General features: G+C 55.6%; 1 protein-coding gene across 1 annotated transcript; it reads left to right on the plus strand.

Moving 5' to 3' along the window:
* Window positions 1-1879: 1879 nt before the first annotated feature.
* SYT12 (synaptotagmin 12) lies at window positions 1880-23385 on the plus strand. The gene is made up of 8 exons (XM_060017536.1): window positions 1880-2150; window positions 7726-7782; window positions 12478-12671; window positions 14778-15170; window positions 17806-18021; window positions 18712-18832; window positions 19699-19832; window positions 21210-23385. The coding sequence occupies exons 2-8, from the start codon at window positions 7749-7751 to the stop codon at window positions 21381-21383; spliced, it is 1266 nt and encodes a 421-aa protein (XP_059873519.1). The 5' UTR covers window positions 1880-2150; window positions 7726-7748; the 3' UTR covers window positions 21384-23385.
* The last annotated feature ends 340 nt before the right edge of the window (window positions 23386-23725 follow it).

The raw sequence follows: 23725 nt of genomic DNA on the forward strand, positions 1-23725 counted from the left end.
TCTTTACCCATTCATATGTTGATGGGCATTTAGGTTGTTTCCATGGCTTGGCTATTGTAAATAGTGCTGCTATGAACATAGGGGTACATGTATATTTTTGAATTACAGTTTTGTCGGGGTATATGCTCAGGAGTGGGATTGCTGGATCATATGGTAGTTCTATTTTTAGTTTTCCGAGGAACTTCCATACTGTTCTCTATAGTGGCTGCACCAACTTACATTCCCACCAACAGTGTAGGAAGGTTCCCTTTTCTCCACACCCTCTCCAGCATTTGTTATTTGTAGACTTTTTAATGATGGCCATTCTGACCCATGTGAGCTGGTCCTTCATTGTTCTGATGTGCATTTCTTTAATAATTAGTGATGTTGAGCATCTCTTCATGTGTCTACTGGCCATCTGTATGCCTTCTTTGGAGAAATGTCTATTAAAGTCTTCCACCCATTTTTCAATTGAATTATTTGGTTTTTTGCTGTTGATCAACCTCACCTTTTTACTGCTCCAACAGAAGCCAGTATCAGTGTGCCATTTTATGTGCTGATGGTGTGTCTAATTTCAATGCTCCCTCCCGAACCGGGAACCCTTCATGCCTCAGTGTCCTCATGTGGAAAAATGGGCTCGGTCATTCCAAACTGCACCTGGCTGGCTATGAAGATTAACTTAGATGAGAAATGGCAATGAGAGCCCATGGCCCAGTGCCCAGCCCCCCCCCTTCAAAGGGGCATAATTAATGACCTTTCTCTCCTTTTTCTTCGGAATCCATAAAATGAACTGAAAACAGGGTGTCCCCTGTGGACGAGAGTGAAACTGAATCCTTGGCTCCCCAGGGTCCTGCTTTCTAGACCAAGGATGCCCCCTCCCACCAACAAGGCCAGCACAGACCCAGCTCCTACTGAGAGGGCAGTGCCCGCAGGTTGCTTTCAGCCCCGAAATCCCAGAGGGTAGATGATCCAGAAACTACTGCTGCCTTAGCACACTTGCTCCCCACCTGAGATCCTCTCCCCTCTTCCCATCCCACCCCAGATTCTACAGATCCCCTCAGAAGCCCTCCCAGGTACCCACCAAGCCTGCTGTCCTGGTAACTGAGCCCACAGCACGTGGCACCTTCCCCCCGCACACCCCAGCCCCTCTTAATGCGTGCGTGCCTCCCTGCCAGACTGCGCGGGCAGGGAGGGACTTGTCCCCCTGTTCCCGGAAGATGGAAGATCGCCCACACCTGGCACTGTGCCTAGCATCCAGCGGGGGCGTCATATCTCCTGAATGATTCATTCACTCCTTTTGAGAGAAAGCAGGACCCCTAAGTGGTTAAGAGTACGGGCTTTAAAGTCACATAGACCTAGGTTCAAGTCTTGGCTCTGACCCTTGGCTCTGTGACCTTGGAAGGTCATTTCACCTCTCTGAACCTGTTTCCTCCTGTAAAAAGAAAACGGAGTGACCACTGACACCATTAAGCCATTGTGAGGATTAACTGAGATGATGTTGGCCTACCATTCAGAGAAGCGGAAACCTCCCGCCTCCTGTTTCCTGATCGGTTCCTAGGAGGTGCACAGTATCCAGCCCGTTTTACAGAAAAATAAACTGAGGCCTAACAGGGGAACAGGATAAGCCGGGGTGCGGCAGCTGGGGCTAGAACCCAAGCCTGCTGACTCCGTGCCCAGTGCTCCGCCAGCCTCTCGAAGCTCGCGGTGAGCACGTTCCCATTCCCCATCCCCACTCATCCTGGGCCAGGGAGTGAGGGTTTGGCTTCTGCCTCGGACGACCCCCTGGGATCCGGGGAGCGCTTGGGGATCTTCGGCTTAGACCCCGGAAGCGCCGCGCAACTCCCGGGAGCGGAGACCACGCGCGGGTTTGTCACTTTAAAGAGGGAGCGGGCGGGCGAGCGCGAGGGAGCGCGCGGCGAGCTCCTGGGAGCGTGCCCGGACTGCGGCGCAGCTCGCGACTGCCGCCCCGGCCCGGCCGAGCCCCCGGACCGCGCCGCGCTCCTCCCAGGCGGGCGCGGGGAGACACTGCAGGCTTGGCTCCGCCGGCTACGGCCGGGCTTGGCGCCGGTGCGTGCGCGCTGCGGGAGGCCGGCCGGGAGCCGGAGCCCAAGCCGGAGCCGGAGCCCAAACCGGAGCCGGAGCTGGAGCGGCGGCCCCTCCGCTGAGCCGGGGTGAGTACGCGCCCTTCGCGCAGATGCACGCAGTGCCCCTCCCAGCGCCGGGGACCCCCGGGCTCCAAGCTCCCCTCTCGTCTGCACACCCGCGCCGCGCTTGCACACGCAAGCCCGGCACAGCGCACGCCGGGCACCCTTCCCCGGCCCTGCCACTCCATGCACTGCGCATCGCATCGTGCCCCACACGCCCGCCCCGCGTGTGCACACACGCGGCTCACCCGGCCATTTACACGCCTCCCCGGCGCCCGCGCTGCACGCACGCCCCTCACACACACAGCGCCCTGATTGTCCCCACTTTCCCGGCCCCGCCTCACACCCTCTTCCCGACTCCCGGGTCAGCCCCCCACACTCCGGTCCCCATGTATCCTGGGGGTTACCGCGGCATGGGTGCTGGGTTTTCAGGAAATGCCCCATGTCGCACCCTATTGCCAGGAAGCCCTGGGAGGCCAAGAGGATCCTCAGCCTCTGTCTGGTGTCACCAGCACGGGTGGGGAGCTTTCCAGGGTCTCCCTGCCAACCTTTGATGCCACTGCTCTTTGGGAGAGGAAGCTTGCCCATCCCAGGGCCTTGGGGCTGTAGATTTGGGCTGAAGAAGGGGGAACTGGGTCCAAACATGGGGACCTGGAGCCAGGCCTGTGGGTGGAGGAGCCCTGAGCACGCCCTCCTAGTGATCCCTCTTTCATGGGCTGCAGAGGGACTGGGTGCCCCCTCCTCAGCCAGTGAGGCCACCCTCCCCCACAAAGAGCCTGGGAAACCTGCACCCTGGAATGTTAGCCTCTTCCCTGAGCCAGGGGGTGGGTGACAGGTTTGGAGAGCGGCAGGAGCTATGCATCCTACTAGAAATGGGGAAACTGAGGCTCAGAGAGGGCAGGAGACTCACCCAAATTAACACAGCCAGTCTGGAGAAGGGTCAAGACCCAAGCCCCTGGCCTCCCCACCCTGAAATCTGAAGCCTTTCCAAACAGCTTGGGAGAGAGGGGGCTCCCAGCCCGGGGTTCAACCTTGGACTCTGCCTCTTGTCTGCTCTGGTGACTATGGGCAAGTGTTTTCCTGCACCTCAGTTTTCTTACCAGTACAATGGGAAGAGTATCAGCCCCCTCAGAGGGCAGCAGGGAGGACTTGCCGAAATAACACCTGGCGAGTCCTTGGTACAGTGCTCAGCACATAGTAGGTGCCCAGTTAATGCCAGCTACCACCATCCTCGCCAGTCTGTACTGTGGTTTTTGTGGGCTTTTGGGGGGACGGTAGCAGGATGTGGTTATTCCAGGAAGTGGGAGCACTTGAAAAGGATCTCAAAGCTAACGCTCCTAAAGAGGTTCCCAGCCTGGAAGGTCGAGGGCTCCCCTGTACCACCCCCTGATCCTTCCCATTGCCTGCTGGCCTCAGGGTGAGGGTAGGGGGAGCCAAAAGCTTGCTAGCCAGAGATGTGACATGGGGACACTAAGCAAGGAAATGGGGTGAGGGGGAGCAGAGACGTGGGGACCCTCTCCGCCGCAGAGTCACCAAATTCCTGGAAAGCCATTTCTTGATAAGCCCAGGAGGAGGCCTCGACTGTGGTCAGATTCCAGTAAGGCCCGTGGCAGTTCCTCCCACCCATCTCCACCCCCGAAAGGCCTGGTCAGGAGGTGGCATGGTGGCCAAGAGCCCAGGCCCAGATGCATTGTACCCGGGAGTCAGTCCCAGTATTGCTACTCATATGCCGAGTGACTCCATCCCCGCCTTCCTAATCTGTAAAAGGGGGATCCATTTATCCATTCAGTCATCAGGTCTATATCGTGTTCACACTACGAGCCAGGCACTACGCTAGGCATTTAGCATGAATTATGTCTAATTCTTACAGCAATAGGTACGTATTGCCGGGTAGGTATGGTTAAGCCAGCATTGGAACCCAGAGCTGTTTTCAATGAACAAGCGCCATGCAATTTAGGGTTTGGGGGTTTGGGGCCAGAATGAATAGATGGAGTGAGGAAGGGTGCCAGGAAGGGGCTCAGATGAAGGTTTGGGGCAGCTCTGACCCACCCCTGCTGTGCCCCATTTCCTGTGTGTCAGAAATGCAGGGAAGCTCTGGTCAGAGGCTGCCCTGGCCTCGGATGTGCCTTGTCAGCGTCCTGTTCCAAGCTGAAGCTGCAGCCCCTCTACCTGGCAAACCTCCAGGCTGCCAGTGGGAGTCTGCGGAGGTTGTCAGTACTGGCTGAGATGGAGTCAGGGGGTCTCAGGGATAGTAAGTAAAGCCGTTAAGAAGGGCGCTTGCTGCAGAGCCAGATCTGGCTCGGTCTCAGCTCTCCGCTTACTGGCTGGGTGACCCTGGGCAAATTCACTGCCCTTCCCTGAGCCTCACTTTCCTCCTCTGTGGAGTGGGGATAATAACAGGATTTGCCCCCTAGGGGTCTTGGGCGAGGCCATGGGGAAGACGTACATGAAGTCCTTTGCACAGGGGCTGTGGCTACTAATAGAAGAGGTGCTGGATGGGGTGGCAGGCCCAGCTCTACCACTGCTGGCTGTGTGGCTTTGGGCAAGTCACTTAACCTTTCTGAACCTCCCCTAGCTCATCCAAAAGCCTGCTTACCAGGCTCATGAATAGAGATGCTTCCAGGGGCCAGCAGGTTCTGGAAGTGAATGGAAGGGTAGGAGGTGCCAGGCCGGAAGAGCAGATGCCCTGTCTGAGGGACAGAGCCTACTCAGCTCCAGCTCTGGGTGTTGGGGGTGGCAGGGTATACAGACCCACTGTTCCCAAATCTTACTTTTAACGGGAAGCTGGAAATCTATCCTTTTTTTTTTTTTAAGAAATTCATTTTTTAATGGGAAATTTCCCAATTTTTAAATGTTGGTAACTCACTTTAAGACAAATATAACACATCTGCAGGCTGGCAGTGCTGCCCACACAATTCCACTGCTCAAAGTAGGGGCTCAGGGGCCTTTCGGACCATTGCCAGGCGAGGAAGCACAGCAGCTAAGATTTGCCAAAAAGCCCCACTGCACTTCTCATTCCTCCCTCCTGACACCCTGATAAGGCCATCTTAAGCCCCATTTTACAGAGGGGGCAGATCGGGGGTTCAGAGCTGTACTCAGGTTGCCGCCCCATCCCAGGAACCTCGACATCTCTCCCAAGTTCTCTCTTCCCTCCTCTCAGGCAGATGTGCTTTGGCTTCTCCCGTTCCCAGGGCACACCTGCGGGACCTTCTGGCCTGGGTGAGCCTAGAGTCATTCACAACTCCACTGAAAGCACAGCTCCCAGGGTGTTGTGATGAGGGGAGGGGGAAAGGTGGGCAGTGTGGGAGTCTGGGGTCTGAGCTGGACCAGCCTTGGAGAGATGGGGGCCCCTCGACAGCCAGAGGTCTGATACATGGGGGCCCCTCGACAGCCAGAGGTCTGATACAGCAGGTATGGGGTTCTGTCCCCAGCCACAGGAACTTGCCGCAGGGGTGTACCCAGCCCACCCACTCTAGTGTGCTGCTGGCATGGGCTGTCCCCGTGCAGGAAGTCAGCCTGTGCTAGAGAAACAGGAAAGAAAGCTGATGGCATGATCAGATTCCCAGCAAGGCAGAGGCAGACTGGGACATGTGTGTTCATGTTAACATGTGTGTTTTGGTGTATCCAGCCTCCCTTCTGCCACGAAGTAGGGCCACCTTGGGCTTGTACACACTGCCTAATTTGGCCTGCGGGTTCTCAGGCAACTTTTGAATCCTTATGCCGCCCACCCCCCACACCCCCGCAGTAAGGCACAGGGGTTAGGGAGCGTGGAACCAGTGGCCCGGGTTGAACAGTTTCTTAAGCTGTGTAGCCTGGGGCAAATGACCTTACCTCCTTGCCTCAGACTCTCTTCCACAAACCAGAGATAGTAATAGCACCTACCTCAAGGGGCTGTTAGAGGTCGGTAATATATGAGGTAATATACATGCAAAGTGCTTAGGGCTTGGGTGTAAGGGGTGCTTAGCAAGGTACTTATCATGATCTCAGCAGGTCCCAGCAATGAGCTTCCACTTGAATTGGCATGGGTGAAGCCGGTCCAGGTTAGCGCCTCCCTCCCATCACCATGACAACCCACATCTCACTGTGGGAGTGGGGGCATCATCAGGGGAGCTGGGAGCAAGGAGCTGTCTGTGCACCTGGCAGGGCTTTGCCCCAGGGCCCTGTTCCGCCCTGCTTCTCGAGGCCTGCTGTCCTGGGACCTACGGCACTCCCACATGTGCCGGATAACCCTGTCTGGATCAAGGCACCCCAGCTTCTTGACTCCAGAGCTACAAACTGGGGAGAACCCCAGGATTCTAGAAAATGCTCACCCCCTGATTTGACCCCAGTCCCAAAGGGAGCCCACACAATCCTTCGAGGAGTTGCAAACAGGCTAGCCGCCACCAGCCAGGACCCTTTTCCTCTCCACCCAGTAGTGTTTACATTTTTTGTGAGTTGGTTGCAACATTTAAAAATCAAGAAACTGCATGTTAAAAAATACCGGTATCTGGCTTTTCAGAAGATCCAGCCAGGCTGGGTTGGCATTCCCGCGGGAACAGAAAAGCAGTTGCCCTTGGGTGGACGGACACTCTGCAGGTCTCCCCCGCCACCGCCCCGTGTACCCCATCTTACCTGTTTATAACCACCTCTCTGAACCGCGAGGGAATGCAGAGGTTAGCGTGGGGGCCATCCTGTCCTCCGTGTCCCTTGAGCTGAGATCCATACAGCTCTTCCTAGCCTCCCTTTTTCAACCCCCCACCCCATTTAGAACATGTCTGGGAGCCAGTTTACTTCTTAGCAACAAAAATAATAAAACTGTAAGCAGTTGCCTGGGCAGGTGATGGCTTGTATGAGCTTCTAGACCTTTCTAGAACAACTTAAACCTTCAAACCTCTCAAACCTTCAGTGGTTCATATAACTTGGGAGCGGAGGGTGGGGAGGAAACCATCCCAAGCAGAGAAAGAACTGATAATAGAATATTGTAGAAATGCAGCATTTCGGGTCCAATTTAAACAAAAGCATTTGAAGTCAGCCTTAGGGAACACCCTGAGGGGCCGCTCTAAGGAGTAACAGAGTTGCTGCTGGTCAGCCTGTTGTTGGTAGGACGGAAGTGAAGCAGGGTTGCCAGATTTAGCAAGTACAAATACGGGATGCCAGCAACTTTTGAGCTTCAGATAAACAGTGGATAATATTTCAGTATAAGCATGTCCCATGCGATATTTGGACATACTTCTACTAAAAACGAATCCAAAATTCACGTTTCACTGGGTGTCTTGTGTTTTCGTGTTTGGCAACCCTGAAATGAGGTCTCAGAGTGCTTGAAAAGAGCTTTAAACACCATTTTTTTAAAATGCTATTTTAGGGACTTTCCTGACGGTCCAGTGGTTAGGACTCCGCACTTCCACTGCGGAGGGCCCAGGTTCGATCCTTGGTCGGGTAACTAAGATCCTGCATGCCACGCAGCACAGCCAAAAAATAAAAATGAAAGAATGAAAAAAACACTACTTTTGCCCAGGCCCCCTCCACCTGAGTGTGAGCTGGATGATGGGCACCTGGGCCATAGCGGGGGGTGGGGTTGATGACCCTCTGAAGCCCCCTCCACTGACTCTCCTCTCCCTTCCAGTCTCAGCCCCTGCGGTGGGCGTCATGGCCGTGGACGTGGCAGAATACCACCTGAGCGGTGAGTCCCCGCGGCAAACGTGCCATCTCACAGGACCCTCCCACCGGGCCTGGGGTGGGGGATGTCAGTGGGACACCAGTCACGGCCCTGTTTTACTGGTAAGGACTGTCAGTGAGTTGCCCAAGATCACACAGCCTTGGGGACGCCGGGTTGGGGCCAGTCTGAGGTCTCTTCGTCTTTCTGCTCTGGTGGAAGGACTTGAGGGGATCGCCCGGGAGGCCCATGTGCTGCTACTCCCTAAGGTCGAGCCTGTCATGCGGAATCCACTCCCCTGGGGCCATTCCTGGAGCCAAAGGCGAGGAAACCCAGGAAGGTCGATGTTAGATCCACAGGACATTAAACTCAGAGGTCGCCCAGTCCAGGGATGGCAGCTCCCACCTTCTCCTCATGTGTGCCCCTGCAGGCACTGAGCTTGGGACCGGCCTCAAGACACCAGACACACTCCAGCTGACGATGGATGGTGTCAGAACTGAAGTACCCTCGCCATCTTTTCTCCTTACGTTCCCCTCCCCATTTACAGATGGGAGAAGGCAGGCTCAGCAAAGGAAAGGGACAGTGACTAAGTAAGTAACAGGGTCAGGACGTGGGCCCAGGTCTCCTGACTCCCAGGCCGGTGCTCCCCATCACTCCAGCTCCTCCCCTAGCTCAGACCCCAGCCAGCCCAGGGCTGAGCTGAAGGACGTACAAGGGGGAACCGCCTTTTCCAACTCCCAGCCAGGAATTTTCACTTTTCACCTGCAGGCTCACAGGTCTTTGTCCAGGCCCTGGCGTGGCCATCAGTAAGTGATGAAACCTCTCTGAACCTCCACTTACTCATCCGTAAAATGGGGGCAATGCGGCCTGCCTCAGGGACTGCTGGGAAGATTCAACGAGCTAACATGTGTGAAGTGCCCAACAGTTTGAACACAGCTCTCTCCGACCTCCGGGCCTTTGCACATACTGTTCCCTTCCCTTGGGAACTGCCTCTGCCTGGCTAAGGCCTTGAGACTGGTGTGGAGATTTTGAGCACAGATCTGGAGCCAGATTGTCTGGCAGCGAATAGCTCCTCTATCTCTCAGCTTCATCGTCTGTAAAATGGGGATAATAATAGAACCTTCCTCACAGGGTGGTTCTGAGGACTCAGTGGGTTAGTATACATGAAGTGTTTGGAACAGAGCCTGGCGAATGGAAAATAGTAAGGGAACCATTATTACTAAGATTCCTCCTTCCTCATTTCTGGTCTCAGCTCAGACCTCACTTCCCTGGGGAATTCTTCTCATACCTTCCAGAGGCTGGTACGCAATAAAATGAGTAAATAAATGAGCATTAACTGTCATCATTTCATGTCAGCTTGCTGGGGTTTTTCCTTTCGTGTCCCTGGCCCTGGCCCCCCTTTCATGCCAGCCAGGGTGCTGGCTTCAGGCCCTCAGCCCCCGGATCCTCACTCTCAGGGGAGCCTGGGGCTGCTTTGCCACTTTGCTGTGCCCATCGCCTATGTGGACGCTGTGCCCGGGCCCTGGCCCGCCTCCTGGCAGCACCCAAGCCCCTGTGAGCTGGCTGGGGCTGTGTGTGTGTCTAGGTGGGAGTCCCCCCGCACATGCACTTCACTCTCCAGGCACCAGGTACGTTCCCATCCCATCCCCTATTCGCAGGACTCCCAGGACTTCCTGAGAGCCTGGCCAGGTCTTGGCCCTGGGCCCCCGGTAGCTCTTTGTTGTGGTTTTATTTATCCCACAAATTACATTCTCGCAACAGAAGTCAGGAGTAAACAGGTTTGCTCACCGTCCCTCCATCCGCATCTCTGGCTCCTCCCATGCCTCCCTGGTCCGCCCAGCCCTTGCCCATACGCTGCTGCGTGAGTTTTACATCAAAATCACGTGCTTATACCATGTTGGGGATTGTTTTTTGTTTTTTTTTTCCTCTTAACAATGCCTGAAATGATTCTCTGCATTGCCACGGTGACATCCTGATGACCTCAACTGCCATTCTCAAAGCCCAGTGACAACCCCTCCTGAGGCAGCACCACCGGCACCCTTGCTCAGACCCTCAGGCTGCTTCCAGATTTCTGCTGTTATAAATACAGACTCGATGACTCACTCCAGACATAAAACTTGTTGGGATTTTTCCCTTAGAATCAATTCCTTTGGGGTAGAACCACTGGATGGGGATGTTTTTGGTGTCATCTCCTCTTTCTGGATGAGGAGACTGGAGCCAGGGAGGTGAGGTGGCCTCAGGGAGCCAAAGCACCTGCACCACGCTCTCCATTTCTCACCCCTGTGGCCTTGAGCCCATAAATATTGGGGTGGCCAAAAAGTTCGTTCGGGTGTGTGGAGAAGCTGGGCCCGAAATCCCGAACGAACTTTTTGGCCAACCCAACAGATGTGTTCTTTAACTGCTATCCGCCTCAGTTCTCCTCTGGAAAGTGGAGGTAGGGAGCTCGTAGGGTGCTAAGTGCTGCGTAAATGCCAGGGCTGAAGGCTGGGCCCTGCCCTTCTCTGGGGTGAGCAAGTATGGTAGCTTCTGGCTGGAGCTGGCTGGGCTCAGCAGAGCAGGGCCCGGCTGGGGCCTCCCATTGCTGGATGATTCCTCCCTACGCAGGCTTTGGGGAGCAGTGGCAGTGGCCCCTCCATCCCCAAATGCCCCCTTCCCTCTCTCTCACTGGGTGCTCTGAACGCTCTGAGCTTTGCACACCCTCCTCCTCCTTCCGTAAACTCCTGGTGCCTGGCGCCTTGGCCGGCACACTTCTTGCTGCTCCTGCATATCCCAGCTTAGGCATCTCTCTTTGGGAAGCCCTCCTGGGCTGTTCTCATCACGACCCCCATCCCTCTTTTGTCTGTTTATCTGCCCACCCCACCCACTAGACTATGAGCCACTTATTAAGGACGGGGACTGGGCCTGGGGCTGACCCGCTCCGCAGGGTGCTCACACACGGTAGGTGCTCAGTGGCTGTGTGATGAGAAATCTCCGCCCTGAAACACCCTCCGCACATCTCTCCGCCCTGCTGCTGGGGAACCGTGCTGGTGGAGGCCGGGTGGGGCCGTGGTTTTTACCCCTGCTTGCTCTGGAATCTGGCCGCCAGTGTTGGGATCCCAGGGCCACCCCTTCTTGGCTCTGTGACCTTGGGCAAGTTCTTGTGTGTCTCAGTTTCCCCATTTGAATCGAGTATAGAGGCAACACTGAGAATGGTTTAGAGAATTATATTTGCCAACAGTGCGATCTTCTGCAAAACGAATCCTACTGTCTCATTGGCTTCTTTTGGGAATGCAGAGCCAGGTTTCCCAGAAGAGTGACTTAACATTTATGGTTCTGCCGTGGGCCAAGCTCTGTGCTAGGTGAGGACTTACCCAACACAGTTGAGGGGGTAGTTAATTACTGTTTGGGGACAGTGAGGCTCAGATGAGTGAGGTTATTAAAACATCCGTGGGCAGACGCATTTGAGCATCTGGATTTGTCCCCAAGCCCTGCCCAGCCTACAGCCACCTCTCACTTCTGGCTGAGTTTTTTGTTTGTTTGTTTTTTGGTTTTTGGTAACAGCTTAATCAAGATAAAACTCACATGCCATAAGTTCACTCGCTTAAAGCGTACAATTCAGTGGGCTTCAGTATATTGTGCAACCATTAGCCAATCAACTTTTAGAATATATTCATCACCCCAAAAATAAACCCCACACTCCACATTTCCCCCTACTCCCCCCAACCCCTGGCAGCCCCTGACAATCACTAATCTACTTTCTGTCTGTACAGATTTGCCTCTTTTGGACATTTCATAGCAATAGAATCATACAACATACGGTCTTGGGGCACTGGCTTCTTTCACTTAGCTTGATGTTTTCAAGGTTCATCCGCGTTATAACGTGTATCATTTCATTCCTTTTTATTGCTGAATAATATTCCATTGTATGATGTACTACATTTTATTTTCCCGTTCATCAACTGATGGACATTGGATTGTTTTAGATGAGGTCTGAGGCAAAAAGGGGGTCATTTCTTTTTCTCCCCCAAGTTCCCTTCCACTTTCCTCAGATCCCAACAGGCTGCATTGATTATCTGGAAGCAGAAGTCCTCTGAAGGTAGAGAGAACTCAAAGAGGCAAGAAAAACCCCATCTGGGGCTTCCCTGGTGGCACAGTGGTTAAGAATCCGCCTGCCAAAGCAAGGGACATGGGTTCGAACCCTAGTCCGGGAAGATCCCACATGCCGCAGAGCAACTAAGCCCGTGAGCCACAACTACTGAGCCCGCGTGCCTAGAGCCCGTGCTCTGCAACAAGAGAAGCCACCACAATGAGAAGCCTGTGCACTGCAATGAAGAGTAGCCCCTGCTCACCTCAACTAAAGAAAAGCCCCTGTGCAGCAACAAAGACCCAGTGCAGCCAAAAATAAAATTAATTAATTTTAAAAAAACCCCTACCTGTTTAAAGCCTAAGGAATATTTAACCATTGTTCACAGCTCTTCATCTGCTCTACCCAAGGGTCGCTCCTGATAGTAATGTATGTTTTTGTGGAAAGGAGCTAAAAGCAGATATCGGAGGGTGTATAGCTTGTTCAACACTGGATCCCCAGCACCCAGCACAGAACCTGACGTAGTAGACACTCAATAAATATTTTTTCAATGAATAAGCAAATCAGTGCTGAACTACAGGCTCACTGGGTGGGAATGTGTAACAACTGAGGGGTCCTAGTGCCCATTAACGAGAGACTGCTCTGCTCTTGCCTTGCAGTCATCAAGAGCCCCCCTGACTGGGAAGTGGGTGTCTATGCTGCCGGGGCCCTGGCACTGCTGGGAATTGCAGCTGTGAGCCTGTGGAAGCTCTGGACGTCGGGGAGCTTCCCCAGCCCCTCCCCGTTCCCAAACTACGACTACAGGTACCTTCAGCAGAAGTATGGTGAGAACTACGCAGAGGCCCAGCAGAAGGTGAGGCTTCTGTTTTCATGGGTGCACACTGGACTGCACACCCCATGCCCCAACCGTCCACTCTCAGGACTGGCCCCCACTCCCTCCCCCCCTCACTCCCTCCTGGTTAATTTCCTCCTGCGAACAGGGACCCTTGTCCTCCTCCACATTCCAACATAGCCCAGTGCTAGGTAATCCATGAATACTTGGCGAATGAATGAATGCTTTCAATTTAAAACACCATCCTGTGACAATTACAGGAAAATAAAAATAAGAAGAAAAACCTCTCCAAATGTCACCACCCAGAGGCAAGCAACTGTGAATTGTCTTCAAACTATTAACATTTTGATTTATTTCTTTCCAATATTTTAAATCTAGGCCCCTCCCCCCCGGTCTTTTTTCCATGCATAGTTTTTACACAATGGGTGTCATCTCTACAGAGAATTTTATACCCTACCCTTTTCATCTCACGTAAAACGGAAGCACTTCCTCATATTGTTGATTGTAAACATTATTTTAATGGCTGCCTAAGATTCCTTTTTGTGTATGTGCCATGGTTTACTAAATGCCACTATAAATAATGCAGTAAATGGTTTACATGTAAAACTTTGTCTTCATTTGGGATTACGTACTTTGAATGAATGCCCAGATGTGAAACTACTGTATCAGGGAGTATAAACATGTTTAGGGCTCTCTACATATTGCTAAATGCTTCATCACTTAACATTGGCAGAGAATTTTTCTAACATCATGTAGAGTTCCAGAGAGCACAGCCAGAATCTGTTACCAGATAAAGGTCCCACATGCTCGCTCATTTGGGGTTTTGGAAGGAATTATCTCACGCTCAGTTGGAGGGACTGTAAATTGGAACAACTTTTCCAAAGAGCATTTTGGAAACATGTATCAAAAGCTTTCAAAAGGACTATGTCCTCAGGACTTCCCTGGTGGCACAGTGGTTAAGAATCCGCCTGCCAATGCAGGGGACACGGGTTCGATCCCCAGTCTGGGAAGATCCCACGTGCCGTGGAACAACTAAGCCCGTGCGCCACAACTACTGCCTGTGCTCTAGAGCCCGAGAGCCACAACTACTGAGCCCATGTGCCACAACGACTGAAGCCACATGCCTAAAGCCCGTGCTCCACAAGAGAAGCCACCGCGATGAGAAGCCCACACACTGCAACAAAGAGTAACCCCCACTTGCAGCAACTAGAGAAAACCTGTGCACAGCAACGAAGACCCAACACAGCCAAAAATAAAAAATAAATAAAATAGATTTAAAAAAAAAAAAGGGGGACTATGTCCTCTAAGTCAAGATTTTAAGAAAGCTATTCAAGGGGCTTACCAGGAGGTCCAGTGGTTAAGACTCTGCACTTCCACTGCAGGGGGCACGGGTTCGTTCCCTAGTTAGGGAGCTAGGATCCTGCATGCCGTGCAGCGCGGCCAAAAAAAAAAAGGAAATCTATTCAATGCTGCATTGTTTATATTTGTGAAAAATTAAAAACAATATAAATGTCCAACTGTAGGGGAATAGTAAAATAAACTATGGCGATCCACTCAATGGCAAATTAAGGGGACCATTAAAAATTATGGTAATGAAGATTATGTACCAACATGGGAGATGCTTACAGTACAAAGGTTTTTGTTTTCTCAAATCCCAAGGTCAATTGAGAGAAAAGAAAAATTTGAATATTAGAGTTAGTGTTATCCAACTTGAAAACTTCCTCATGTGGTAGACATTTTTGTAAACTTCCTTTGAGGCTGCTCTGTCATGTATTGAGTATCTGTACTCTAGTTTTCTTACCCGTTCCCCTTCTGCTGGACACTTAGATTGCTAACTATTTTTCCTTTTTATAAACATCACTGCAGTGAACATCTTTATGTATGAAACTCAGTCCATATAAATAAACATTTTGAGAAAAAGCTCTCTTACCTTCTGGTTAGGGAGAGAAAACTGACATGAAATAACAATAAAGAAGGACCTTCCTAACTAAGGCATGCCCTGTTTTTGCGAAAGGGGAACTTGGAGGTGCCTTGCATGAACAGGGCTTACCGTATCTCTTTGCTGTCTCTTCAAGACCATGCCTATTGCCCTTTCGATGCTCCCATGTCCCTTTTTCTCACCCCCAGAGAGTGCCTGCCTGGAATGCCCAGCGGGCCAGCACTAGGGGGCCACCCAGTCGCAAAGGCAGCCTCAGCATTGAGGACACCTTTGAGAGCATCAGCGAGCTGGGACCCCTGGAGCTGATGGGCCGTGAGCTGGACCTGGCCCCCTACGGGACCCTCCGAAAATCCCAGTCGGCCGACTCCCTGAACTCCATCTCCTCCGTGAGCAACACCTTCGGGCAGGACTTCACGCTGGGCCAGGTGGAGGTGAGCATGGACTACGATGCCGCCTCCCACACCCTCCACGTGGCTGTGCTGCAGGGCAAGGACCTCCTGGAGCGGGAGGAAGCCAGCTTCGAGTCCTGCTTCATGCGCGTCAGCCTGCTGCCGGATGAGCAGATCGTGGGCATTTCCCGGGTAAGTGGGGGCTGGGAGGGCGGGGCAGCCGTGTGCCCCGGGCTCTCAGGAGTCCTGCCCAGGCAGGCAGGGGTGCAGGGCCAGGCAGAATCTGAGGAGGGAGCTAGAGAGCAGATTTGGGTGCTGATCCCAGAGCGGAAGGTGCTGGCTATAGGGAGGACAGAACTGGGAGTCTGGGGCCTCCACCTGCAGGCTCCCATTGTGTGCAGTTCTCAGCAGTCCTGCCACATGAATCCAGTGTGTGGTAATTGTCCATTTGTCAATTGTGTCAACTTGGGGACCTGGCAGGGAAGGGATGACAAGCTCATGTTGGCTAATTTGGGGACAGCTTAATAACAGGACTGTTATAATGCTGTGTGGGGGGCGACCTCAGGGATGGCGTGGTACCCTGGCCTGAGGGGATGAGGGGAACGCGAGGTTACCTAAAGACCAGTGTATGCAGAGGGCCACTTTGATAGGCGCCGTGCCCTTTGGTCAAGAGGCGCCGTCTGCTCGCAGCGATCCTGCCGAGAAGGACCTGGAGGAATAAGCACCCCGACCTCCCTCCGACCTCTGGTTTCCCTCCAGTGACCCCTACTGGCTGACCCCACCGGAAGCCAGAGACCTAGGGAGCCTGTTGATGCAGCCCATGGAGGTCAGCCCCTGGGGCCGAAAGCAGGGGGGAGGGTGCAGAATAAGCCGGGAGGGGCAAGGAGAGGGACCCAGCACACCCCCCAGGATACCCCTCCATGATCCACCCCCCTTGCTGAGAGAGAGAGAGGTCTACGTGAGACACCCTGCTGCCCAGCACCAGCGGTCGAGGTCAGCCCAGCACGGGCTGTGACCAGGGCAGGAGGATCCTGCGGCCAAGTGGCTCTGGCTCCTCAGAGACCCACCCGTGTCCAGTCCTGTTTCCTGTGCTGAAATTGGCTGCCCCTCAGAGGTGGAGACTGTCATTCCTCTCCTGCCCCACCCTGCCCCCCGCACTCTAGGAGGGTCTAGAACCAACCACCAGGGCGTACGTAGGGCCGAGAAGGGGAGGCCGGCTTCAGAGAGGCAGCCCAGTGGGTGGTTAGGCGCAGGACCCTGGAGCCTGATTGCCTGGGTTCAAATCCTGGCTCCCTACTTCCTAGAAGTGTGACTTTGGGTGAGTCACTTAAGCACTCTGCGACTCAGTTTTCCCATCTGTCAAGTGAGCATCATAGTGCTTCAGGAAACGCAAAATCCTTAGCCCAGTCCTTGGTAAGCGCTCAGTGGATTGTCGTCTGTCAGGACCATGAGGTGTTCCTGTTGAGCCCAGATCCACGCTGCCCGCGGCCTCAGCTGCCTGGAGGACCTGGGCGGTTCTGGACACACCCCTCGAGGCAGCACGTTGACAGCAGCCACCACGGCCTGATGTATGCTGAGAACCTGGTTCACAGAGCCCAACGCATCTGCGACCCTCTCATTAGCCCCAGTGATGGGGGATGGATTGAGGGCATCTTACAGATGAGGAAACTGAGGCTCAGGAAAGTGCTTTGCCCACGACAACCCCAGCAAGTGAGCAGGAGATCCAGGACTCCACCCCAGGGGTCTCCACGTGCTCATAAAGTGCAACGTACAGAGAATGGATCGTCAGGGAGCCTGTACTCCTATGGGCAGGGGACAGTCAAGGGGCTAATTTGGCCAGAGGAAGGAATTTAGGGCCAAAGATCGTGAAAAGCCTGAATGTCAGGGTCAGGATCAGGAGGTGGGCTTTATCCCAGGAAGGAAGGGTCGCCCTTGGTTCTCAAGCAGGTGATTGGGTAGGGGATGTAGCCTTCAGGGCGCAAGGTAAGAAGAGGCTTTTCCAGCCCAGACAGTGACCGAAGAGTGCAGCTCAGGGCATCTGGAGGTACCGACAGATTTATTCCCAAGAATGCAGGCTTCTTAGCATCACAGCCCAGCCAATCCCAGTGAGTGGGTGGCTGCCCCCAGGTTGGGCAGCCCCCCGGCATCAGGCGAGGTGCCAGGGATGAGATCTCCTCTCTTAAAATATCGCCAGGCAGTGACCAAAGCAGCCCCCCACGGAAGGGGGATCAGTGCCCACAAGTGCACCTTCCCAGAGGGCCCACCCACGGCTTCCTGGGAAGAGGCCAGTGGCGCCCACCAGGCAGGACTAGGCTTAGAAACAGAGTCTGCCCAGCCTTGCCTCGTCACTCCATGGGTCCATCCACCCCATAACGTTCAGAGAGTCCTAGGCCAGGCCCCATGCGGGATGGGACATCAGTGACTCTCAACTTCACAGACAGTTATCCCTACTCACTGCATGCCTGGCCCAGGGCTGGACTTGAACACGTGCAAGAAAGATGGCCAGCTCAGCCGGCACATTGCAAGGGTTCTGTGGACCCATGGGCACTGAGGATGGGAATTAGTTGGGGTCAGCTTGTGGAAGCTTCGAATGCCAGGCCACTAGATTGGCCACCACTGAGAAGAGGACAGGGGGCTTTTATATCATCAGGGCTGAGCCACCAAAGGAAGGATTGGCATTGCAGTGTGGGGACAGCAGAGCCAAGACGCTAGACCAGGTCTCCAGACACCCCATCCAGCGCTCACTCCCTGCCATGGCCTCGCAGGCATCCAGCTGCCACCTCCTCCCCAGCTTTGGACCTCCTTCCACTGCTCTTTCTCTCTGCAGATCCAGAGGAACGCCTACTCCATCTTCTTCGACGAGAAGTTCTCCATCCCCCTGGACCCTGCAGCCCTGGAGGAGAAGAGCCTGCGGTTTTCCGTGTTTGGCATCGATGAAGATGAGCGGAATGTGAGCACAGGGGTGGTGGAGCTGAAGCTTTCTGTGCTTGACCTCCCGCTGCAGCCCTTCGGCGGCTGGCTCTACCTACAGGACCAGAACAAGGTAAGCCCGCCCACCTGCCTGTGCCTGAGGACAGCGCCATATGTACACTTCAGGGGAGGAAATCCACTGTCCTCGCAACAGCCTGAACACCAACATCTTTAGGAGATTAGAGAAAGAGCTGAGCCACACTCAAGGAAACTCAGTTTACTGCATGCAGATGAAAGGCACCCTGACCACTGTTTACAGCCCTTCTACTGCTCCTACCACCAAACCTTTAGAAGCTCTACTCCTGTAGAGCTTCTGTTAGGGAAGTACTCCTCTGGCCCTCAAGTGAGTCATTTCAGACAGAGGCCAAGCTGCAGTTTACCGTCATAAATGTAGCAGCGCTTAGGGAGCATCACTGTTATTTAAGCAAATGATCTACTAATTCCAGTCCACCTGGACCTGTAAGTGCTACTACCGGAGAATGTTTTCTCTGGTCTGGAATGAGGGAACATAACTGCATTTTGTTGCTGCATTTGACAGGCAACCTATGGCCTTCCTTCCAAGGCAGGACCCATACCCGGTACAAGGCAGGGATGGCGCTGTGGAGCGGGAGAGGGGTCCCTTTCTCAATCCCACCAGCCTGGTGCCCTGGTGTAAGGGCCCCCAAGAGCAGCAGCTTCTCAGTGGAGAAGGAAGCTTCTGCCTTTCCCTGGGCCTCTCAAGTCCAGGGGCAGAAGCCCTCTGAGTCACCCGCCTGTCCTCCAGGCCGCCGACGCTGTGGGCGAGATCCTGCTGTCCCTCAGCTACCTCCCAACGGCCGAGCGTCTTACGGTGGTCGTGGTGAAAGCCAAGAATCTCATCTGGACCAACGACAAGACCACAGCGGGTAAGGCCCTCCTGGCTGCCTGGCTCCTCCGTGGGGCAGGTGGGAGCCATGGCCCAGCTGCTAAGCCCTGGGCACCTGGAGGCATCAGTAGGTGTAGGGCACAGTGCCAGGCCCCCCACCCCTGGCTTTGGCTGGGCTCAGGAGCCATGCACAGTGGGAAGATTAATCTAGCTGGGGAAACATGGGAACCACAGAGGCTGGCAGGGAGCCCCTGTGGGGGAGGGATGGGAGTCTGAGAGCAGGAGGCTGGGGCACTGGTATGAAAACAAGGTAGGCGTTTCCCAGAGGCTGGACTGCATCCCAGATCCCAAACGGGGACCAGGGCCACCGAGATGGTGGGGGTGCCAGGCAGGACCTGATGCGTCAGGTCTGCAGGAGCCTCAGCCCCGAGTAACTGAAAACTGAGGGCTGCAGGAGGCTGACTGGGAGCCTGGGGGACCCGGGTCCAGGCAGGTGCAGCAAGGACACCCAGTGGGTGGTAAGTGACGAGCAGGCAGCGACTCGTTATTCCAGAGCTGCATGTCCTTGAGTCAGGCTCCACTGAGCAGGCGCCGGGTGACTCGGGGCTGACATCTGCGTTTGGGCCATTTATAGAATGAAAACTGGTGGGTCTGCTGAGCTCCCCAGAGCCTCACATGAGGGGAGCACTCGTGCGGGCTGGTGGGCCGGCTGCCGGAGTCCAAAGCCCAGCTCTTCTCCTGACTCGCGCGTGAGCCTCAGTTTTCTCATCTGTAAAATGGGAACGCAATAAAGAACTGATGGCAGGACCGCAGGAGAGAGTGGCCGGTGAGCCGCTGTGACCGGGCAGGTCTATGCCAAGTGAGTGTCACACTGGCTCTCACCCCCACCCCCCTCCCCGCCCACAGACCCCTTCGTCAAGGTGTACCTGCTGCAGGATGGGAGGAAGATGAGCAAAAAGAAGACGGCTGTGAAGAGGGACGACCCTAACCCAGTGTTCAATGAAGCCATGATCTTCTCAGTGCCAGCCATCGTGCTCCAGGTGAGGGGGGATGGCGCAGGGGGTGGGGGCCCCTCTATCCCCTCCAGTCTATCTCCTCCGAGCTCCTGCAGGGGGTGATGATTTGCCTTAAGGCATCACCTTTCTAGTCGAGAAGTGTGTATTGAGCACCTACTAGGTACCAGCCCTCTGGTGGGTGCTGGGGACATGGGAATTGCTTCCTTGGCGCTCACAAGGGACAGGCAGGAAAGTCTGCAGACAATCACATCCACTAAGAGCATGCCAGACCTTGGCAGTCAGGGGAGGCCTCTGCAGGTGGGGGTAGCTAAGCTGAGATCTGTGGGAAGACAGTTCCCGGTGGAGGGAGCTGCAGAGGACTAGGGATGAGCCAGGACTGACCCAACGCCCAGAGCTCTGGCCCTAAATCTCCCGAGGTTCTGCCTACAGAGGCCCTGTGGAGCTCCCCAGAACCCCCCTGGCCTTCAGCAGGCGATGTGCCCCAGGGAGACCCCCTCCCAGCACAGATATCACAGGCCAAGGGTGGGAGGACTGCAGAGGATGTGCCCTGGGCCACAGAAGTGGCCCGGCTTGCATGCCTCAGAGGATGGGGAGCTCACCACCTTCCCTCACTCCCTCCTTCCATCCTTGGGCATTCCTGACCACGTGAGAAAGTCCTTTTGTGCCTTGAGCCAAAACTTGCCCCTTGGCCCTGGGGCTGTACAGAAACCCCCTAATCTCCCCTCTTGGGATAGCCGGCCTGAATTTGAAAGCCCAGAACTCTGCCGCACTCTGGGTGTTTGGAATCCAGAAAAACATCTCAGCATCCCTGGTTGGTCCTGCCTTGCCACCCTCATGGGACAGGCCACCCGTCTGCCCCCTGCTTCCCTGGGTGTCCTAGTGCCACCACTCCTACTCTGCAGCCTCCTAGGGCGAGACACTTCTTGGGACCGGCGGTGGGGGGAGGGGAGGGGAGGGGGGAGGGGAAGGAGAGAAGTCAGGCTGGGTTCCAGTCTCAGCTTCACCACTTTGATCTCAAGCAAGTTCTTTCCCTTCCTGTTATGAGTCCAACATACGATTAGCTCAGGATTAACAACAGACATCTATAATGCGCTGACGGTGTGCAGGCACTGTTCTAAGTGCTTTACACCTTTTAACTCATTTCGTTCCCAGAACAGGTGGGAACTATGATTATCACCATTTTACAGATGGGGAAACTGAGATAGGAAGAGCCCAAGTCACTGCCCAAGGTCACGCAGCAAGGAAGTGGTGAGGCCAGCATTTACATCTGGGCTGTGAGGTTAGACAGGTCAGAGGTGAGGATTCACGGGGCCGTGCCTGGCACCCCGCTGGGGCCTGGGGGCCATGGGGGACCTCTGGCACTGCCCCTGGTCCCTAGCACCCATGTCACTTCCTCCCCAGGACCTGTCTCTCCGTGTGACGGTAGCTGAGAGCAGCAGTGATGGCCGTGGGGACAACGTAGGCCATGTCATCATTGGGCCGTCGGCCAGTGGCATGGGCACCACGCACTGGAACCAGATGCTGGCCACGCTGCGCAGGCCCGTGTCCATGTGGCACCCTGTCCGTCGAAACTAGCAGCCGGGGCAGGGCCCGGGTGGGCACCGGAGCCCGGCGTGAACTCAGCTCCAACACCCTTCTCTGTAGTCTGGCTGGAACCATTGAACGCTGGGGTCCCCCGGTGGAGTCCCCAAGAGCCATCTTGGTCCCTCTATCCAGGCTGCGGTGGAGGAACAGGCCTGGCTGGATGTCTAGGGACCCAGGGTTGTCTCCCACTGAGGACCAGCCGTGGCTGGGCCAGGGCCCAGGGAGGGCAGCCAGGCATTGGCCCGCTGTGCTCCCATTTTGAGCTCCCCAACAGGCCTGTCCCTTGGCCTTGGCGGGGCCTTGGCCTCTCAGAGCTCCCCACATCCCATCCCTGCTGGGAGGCCACGCACAAGGACCATGAGTCTTGGAGGCCAGGTGCTGTGCAAGGCACAGGCTGGGGTGACACGAACAAGGCACAGCCCCTAGGACGTCGGGAAGACAAGATCCCCTTGCCCTGGTGATCTGCTCTTTGCGGATGGCGGCCCCTCCACGTAGACCTGGGGAGGGCTCTGGGGCCGGGGAGCGCGGGGACAAGATGGGAGCTGTGCTGTGAGGGTCGGGGAAAGAACTGAGTGTCCCAGGCCAGTGGCCCGTCCGCAGCATGGCAGGGTAAGAACATCCCTGTCACAAACGCAGTTCTCACCCTACTGCCGTGGACACAAGAGCCTCTCTCTGGGAAGGAGGAGAGACCGAGGGACCAGGCCAATCAGTGGCCCTCAGGCCATGTGGGACGCTGGGTCATCCTCTATGAAATAGAACTGTAACCCTTATAAGGCCCAGGGGTCCAAAGAGTCCCAGAGCCAGGTCCTTGTGTTCAGGCATTGGCTCCACGGCGTTGGTTGGTGTCCCTTCAGGCCAGGCCCTGCGGGGAAGAGAGATGCCTCAGCCTCTGGGGGGTGCTGGTGGGCAATGGGGAGGCAGAATACAGACTGCCGAGGGGCATGGGAGAGGCCTCTGTGGGCAGCAGGCACCTGGGAGGACACAGTGGAGCCCGAGGCCTTGGGCTGGGCCTTGCAGGAAGGGGCGACCTGAGTGGCGACCGTGAGGGGAAGTTGAGGGGGTCAGGATGGAGTTGGGGGGGCAGGCTTGAATGCCAGCGGGGGAGATGGCTCTGGAGCCTGGTTCAGACCCCCAGGACACCAGCTGCCCAAGGCTGATTCCAGAAGCAGACCCCGAGGTTCGCAGGCAAGGGGTTTATTGGGGGAGAGCCCTCAGGAGAACCCTGTAAGGCAGAGAGGGGGCTTTGGGGCAAGCGAAGGAGCCGGCAGGTTGTGGCTTCCGCGGAGTCCCAACGGTGAGGGCTTGTGCGAATGGCACCCCAGAGGAGTCCTGCCCAGGAGCCAAGGGCTGGACCGTTACACACCCACAGGAGTCTTGGAGGGAAGGCGTGCGTGGCCTTCTAGGTGTCACTGAGGCGGCTCCAAGCCGCCGAAGGCAGCCCCAGAGAAGCAGGCGCTGTGCGCCCCTCGCAGCTGAGGCGTGGGGGGCCCACCGGGTTACAGCGATGGGGGGAAGGGAGGTGAGAGGTAGGTCCTCAGGCTGGCTGCCTCTGGACCTGGTGGGCTACGGAGACCCAGGCCCAGCCAGTTACCCCCAGTGATGTCGGGGAGCCCAGGGTGGTCACGGGACCTGAGGCAGCGTGGTGGCTCTCCCCACCTGACGCAGCTGCGGCCCGGTCCCGAGGCCGGGCTGCCCACCGTGTGGCCGGCGCCAGGAGGTCTGCGCGGCCCAGGCCAGCCCAGGGCCCGGGGACACGCAGCTGGCGGGGGCCCCTGCCGCCTGGGAGAGGCCCCCGCCCTTCCACCCCAGTGGCTCTGCTGTGCAGACCATTTACTCGCCTGCCTTCTCTTCCCCTTCCATCCCTCCCTCTAACTGCATGAAATGCTGACTGTGCACCCGGATGGGCGTGGTGGGGACCGAGTATGCTGACTGGAATAATTCTAGAACCAAAATAAAGCTGGGGCAGGAGGGAGGGGGCTTCCGGGGAGCCCTGCTCGCCCCAAATCACCTTTGTCTCCAGAAATCAGGGCCCCGGGCCTCGGTGCGGGTTGCTGTGAGCACGCGTTCCCCTGCTGCTGGGCGCCCGGAGGAGCAGGAGGGTTCTGTCTGGCTGGGGAGACCGTCACAAGGACCAGTGCCACGAGGCTGCTGGGGAAGCTCCGAGAAGCAGCCCCGAGCCAGGCTGGCAGGGAGAATGCAGAAGGGAATATCAAGGAAGGCCGCCCAGTGGTGTTGCTGCGCTGTCTTCAGGGCGAGAGGGATAAGGCCAGAAAAGGGGGGTAAGACCAAAACAGCCTTCCTGGTTGTGGGAACAGCATGTAGAAAAGGGCAGG

The sequence above is a fragment of the Delphinus delphis genome, chromosome 8 (genome assembly GCF_949987515.2).
Source record: "Delphinus delphis chromosome 8, mDelDel1.2, whole genome shotgun sequence".
Lineage (NCBI taxonomy): Eukaryota > Metazoa > Chordata > Mammalia > Artiodactyla > Delphinidae > Delphinus > Delphinus delphis.

Bases quoted from the DNA above. Each gene is read 5' to 3' on its own strand.
- SYT12 (XM_060017536.1), top strand. From the start codon at position 7,749: ATGGCCGTGGACGTGGCAGAATACCACCTGAGCG. The intron at 15,171-17,805 runs GTAAGTGGGGGC...TTCTCTCTGCAG, and splicing joins AGATCGTGGGCATTTCCCGG to ATCCAGAGGAACGCCTACTC. The intron at 18,833-19,698 runs GTAAGGCCCTCC...CCCCGCCCACAG, and splicing joins CAACGACAAGACCACAGCGG to ACCCCTTCGTCAAGGTGTAC.